Here is a 4665-nt window from a genome sequence, read left to right on the forward strand (position 1 = left end):
TGATGCTGTAACTTTTATAGGAGTGTGAATCTAATTATATCATTCTCTTAAAAAATGTCAAATAACCTAAACCACCTAAGTATAATTTCTGCCTATTTCTTTTTCTTTCATTCATTCTTTTTTTAAAGCAAGTTTATTAAGCAAGTATACAGAAAAAGCTCTCAGGAGTGAGAGGGGTTCTGACAGAGTTGCCCTCTGCCTGTTTCCTTACCTGAGCTCCACTCATGTTCAAAATGTCCCAGCAGTCCTCACCAGCTTACAGAACCCCTTGGTTATGCTCCTTTTTCTCATAATTTCAGGATTTTACACTCTTCCCTCTGCGTGGAATGCCCTTTCCACAACCCTCATCTACTAGCCTGGAGACTATTCCTTTAAGATTTAGTTCTCTAACACTATCTAGTCTCTCCCGGGAAAGTTACCCTAATTTCTTCCCCACCGGTGTGCTTTTCTTTGCCACAAAGAACCCCGTGCATACCTCACTTACTAAATTATGAGCCTGAGTGTGTGGACAGTGCTTCGTGGTTACTGCTGAAACCCTGTGCTTATAAAATACACATATTAGTTGAGACTGAAATATGTTCCAAATCTCTTTCTAAGAGCCAGAAGACTGAATTACATAACTTATTGTTTCTTCAGGTCAAAATCTAGGTTCGTAGTTTATTAATAAACAGCAACAAAACAAACTCTCCAACTCAAATGCACAGTGCGAGAAGCTCTAAAACTTCATCAATGTATCAGATTTTAGGAACTCAGTCTTATTTAATCTACGCTAGAATACAGGATTAAAAAATAAGTGACAGAATTTTCAAGTTTTATTTTCTATGTTTCAACATTCATAATACAAACTTTAATCTGATAAAATCTGACCCCAATCAGACTGTTAATTATTTCCATTTGTAACTAGTTAAATCAGAAAAAAATTTAATTTCAAATATATGCCACCAAAAATAAATATTCACTTAATGTAGTCTTATCTGTTTTTTATCAAAAGATATTTCCTCCCCAAATAAAGATTCTAAGATAAATTCAAGATTCCTTTGAAAGAAAAAAAAAAAGGATACCTTCTAACACAGCTTATAAAACAATGCTAGGGGACTGCTAGGCACACTTACTCTAAGAGGAAAGTATGTCCACTGAAAAGGAAATTTAAAACATGACCTTAAACTTTTATGAAAAAATTTAACGGCCTTTACTTCATTTACTTTTAGCTATTCCATAAATACCGGGAGAGAAATTAGTTTGTAATGAAACTTAAAAAAATTTCTTTTTCCATAAAGCAAACTTATCAATCTTTCCCTTTGGCTCCTTCTTCCAATCTTCCTTCACTGTGCTGAAGAGCTTTTGAGTTCTTCCAGATTTTTGGGTAGGCAGGTGGTTTCTAAGCTGACTGGGCTTTCCAGGTAGGTAGTTCCTGCACAGGGTTTTCCAGTCACTGGATCTATGACTCGTCCGACTTTGAAAATGATCTCGGCCAGTTCATGTTTCACGTGCTTTGTTCGTGGAACAGGTAGAGCTTTGAGAAGCACAATATCCCCAACTGTGCACTGCTGAAGAGCATCGTGGGCAAAGTAGGTTTTTCGTTTATTAAAATACTGTTGAAAGAAGGGGGAATAAAACAGTAGTTCCCATGTGTGATCTGACAATACAGTACAGAATATGAAAAAGATGCATGGAAAACAAGCTGGGACTTGGGGGAAAAAAAAAATACACTAATACAGAAATTACCTGCTTAATTTCTGGAAAAACAGCTGAATTCTAGAGTGGATCATGTCCCTGAGCTCTCCAGCCTAATACCCTCAGCATCCTTGGTCTATCAAGCATCATTATTCTTTACCCTTATTTAAACTCTTCCTTCCTTGTGGAGCCTTCTCTCCAGCCTATAAACATGCTACTTTCACTACTAGCTATGTGATCTGGGGAAGTCACTTAATCATTCCAAGCTTAGTTTTTTTTTCCTCCCCCAGCAAAAAATGAAGCTCCAATATCTGCATCTCTAAAGTTACCCAGAGAATCAAATGCTATAATATACAAAAAACACTTAGCTCCATGTGTGGCTCAAACTGCAGACTGAGCCACAGATGGCCATCAACAACCTTGCTACAGAAAGTATTTTCACTCTACATGCGAGAAAACAGGTCTGGAGTAAGGCAACGGGCACAGCTATTAAACAAGAGTCCATATTCAAGCTAAGGTATTCTGACTCTCACGACAATAACCATGCTGTCAGTTTCCTGCTTGCTCCTGTGTTATTATTGTTAATAAAAGACCACTTTATTTGCTCCCTAACCCACTTGGTGTCCCCTTCCCTCAACTCTGTCACCTCTGAGGTGCCTGGGTGGCTCAGTCAGTTAAGTGTCTGTTTTTGGCTCAGGTCATGATCCCAGAGTCCTGGGAACAAGTCCTGCATCGGGCGCCCTGCTTCTCCCTCTGCCCCTCCCCCTTCCTGGGTGCACTCTCTCAAATAAAATCTTTAAACACCAAAACTCCCTGTCACCTCTGCTCCTGTGTTTTTCATCCTAGATAGCAAAGCGCATTTCTACCTCCCTGTATTCCCAACCTTGAATGCAGAGCCATCCCTGGCACTTTTTCTTGCTTCCTTGCACTTCTAACAAATCAAAGACTCTATTTTTTTCTGAAATCTACTTTTCCCACTCCATTTGCATTACTCCAAGGACTGTTTAGGTCCTTATATCCAGTTCTAGACTTTTGCAAAAGCCTTCTTATCTACTTCCTTACATCCAGTCCTCACCCTGTGTCTCCAAGTCTGCCTTCCTTTGCCTATAGGATAAAATCCAACAACACCACATCCAAGGCCTCTCTCAGTCCAGCTCCCAGTGTTCTTCCATTCACTCAACAACAGTCAGTGCCTATGGGGGTCAAGCTCTGGGCTTGATCTTGCCAAAGTACTTGTTGTTCCTGCACAATGTCATGCCCTTTAATGGCTAAAAGAACTCCCATAAGCCACTCATGATGGCCAGAATGACTCCCCCACACCTGGTCCTTTGGATAAAAGCCTTTCTGAGATTCAGCCCCAATGTCTCTTAACTGAGGATGCCCTCCTTCACCCATGTGGGAAGATAACAAGTGTCCTGCTCTCTGCTCCCAGTACTTTGCATACGAATGACTACAGGAGTTATCAAACCCAGTTAAAATTAACTCTATGTGTCCCCGGAATTTGAGAATGGACCACGATCAATTCGCTCCGTTAGACCCACAGATCAGCACAGCGTCTGGCTCACAGCGAATGCCCAGGGCATCTGTACTGGCGGAACCGTTTCTCTGCTCAGAACCCACAACATGCTGTGATTTACCAGTGTCTTCTGAAAAAGAACATCCCTCACCTTTAATAAATAGGGATCCAAAACAAGTCTGGTCACTCTCACTTTGGCTGTTTTTTGCATTGCTGTTCCAATCACCTTCCCCACGACCCACTTGGCGTGGACGGACGAACGAACTACTGACATCACGTGGCTCCGGTCACCTGCAAAACAAATCCCGAAGTTCAATGTGCGGGCTGTTGGGCTCCCACAATGAATTCTGTTGCGAGAACCGCCGAAGTTCAGAAAGCTCTCCTGCCGGCCTTCCGGCACCGCCGCTTCGGAGACGCTCGCGCTCCGTCTCCTTCCCCCAGCCTTCCACCTCACACCGGGGACGGAGCCGGCGTGGTCGCCCAGGCCTCAGTCTCCCCGCCCGCAACGGGAGCGAGAACAGGCTCCCGCCGCAGCAGTGCTTTGAGGGTGCGCGGTCGCGGCGTCCCCGATTCCGTTCCTTCCGCTGGGCGTGCCCGTGCCCGAAGGCTCCGGCCCCGCTGCTCGCGCGCAAGGCCCAGACGGCCGGGACCTCCCCGGCCCTGGGGGGGCACCCCGGCTGGGTCCGTCCGCCGGGCCTGGGGTACGCTGGGGTGACTGACCCTCCCGCCCCGCACTACTCCGGGGTCAGGCACTCGCCTCGCCTCCAGGCTCTCACCGGGCCTAACCCTCCTCCGGATTCACCCACTACAGCTGCAGGACGCGGGCCGCACTCGCCAACCCGCTCCGCTTTCCCCGCGCGCGGTGCGGACCGGCGGCGGGAGCGTGGGCCGGAGCGTGATGACGTCATGTCCTTGCACGACGGCTCCTCTCATTGGCCGCATCGGCCACGGGCGGGGTAAAGGCGTGGCTCCGCCCACTTCCCTCAGAGGGAACGGCGGACAGTGGGTCAACCGGGTACCTGCGCCTTGTCCCCCCGCGGTGCTGCTGAGGCGTGGAGGATTTCAGCCTTTCCTTTAACTATTCCATTCGGTTTCCTCTTTTTCTGCCGAGCTCCCAGGCTTGGACTAGGCCTTTCAGAGCAGAGGAACCTCGTTCATTCATTAAACGCCGGACACAGGACACTGCTAAATGATGAGACCTAAGCATTCTACCCCACAGCTGCTTTAAAGAAACACTGTAGGTTTTTGTGCCCAGTTTGGTTTTACACGTTCTTTCTCAATATCTATGAGACGGAGAGAAGTCCAGCGTTGGCACACACTTACTGCGACAGTGACGGAGGAGCTCCGCGGGCCGTGAGCTGCTTGACGGCGCCTTCTCAGAGGGACGGAAAACTGGGACTGTGTTGGGAAATTAAGAGAAACGGAAAACAATAGCTACTGGCACAGACAATTTGAGGGTCAAAATATGGGTATGG

The 4665-nt window shown here is 46.5% G+C and overlaps 1 protein-coding gene across 2 annotated transcripts; it reads right to left on the reverse strand.

Annotated features, from left to right (window-relative positions):
- Positions 1-627: 627 nt before the first annotated feature.
- MRPS17 (mitochondrial ribosomal protein S17) lies at positions 628-4091 on the reverse strand. Of its 2 annotated transcripts, none has more exons than XM_032328313.1 (3): positions 3948-4091; positions 3342-3481; positions 628-1592 (listed from the first exon to the last, which is right to left on the reverse strand). In XM_032328313.1, the coding sequence occupies exons 2-3, from the start codon at positions 3462-3464 to the stop codon at positions 1323-1325; spliced, it is 393 nt and encodes a 130-aa protein (XP_032184204.1). In that variant the 5' UTR covers positions 3465-3481; positions 3948-4091; the 3' UTR covers positions 628-1322. The 2 variants fall into 2 exon arrangements, with proteins under 2 accessions (XP_032184204.1, XP_032184205.1); XM_032328314.1 differs by having other exon boundaries at positions 3967-4077.
- Between the last annotated feature and the right edge of the window lie 574 nt (positions 4092-4665).

This window comes from Mustela erminea, chromosome 20 (genome assembly GCF_009829155.1).
Source record: "Mustela erminea isolate mMusErm1 chromosome 20, mMusErm1.Pri, whole genome shotgun sequence".
Lineage (NCBI taxonomy): Eukaryota > Metazoa > Chordata > Mammalia > Carnivora > Mustelidae > Mustela > Mustela erminea.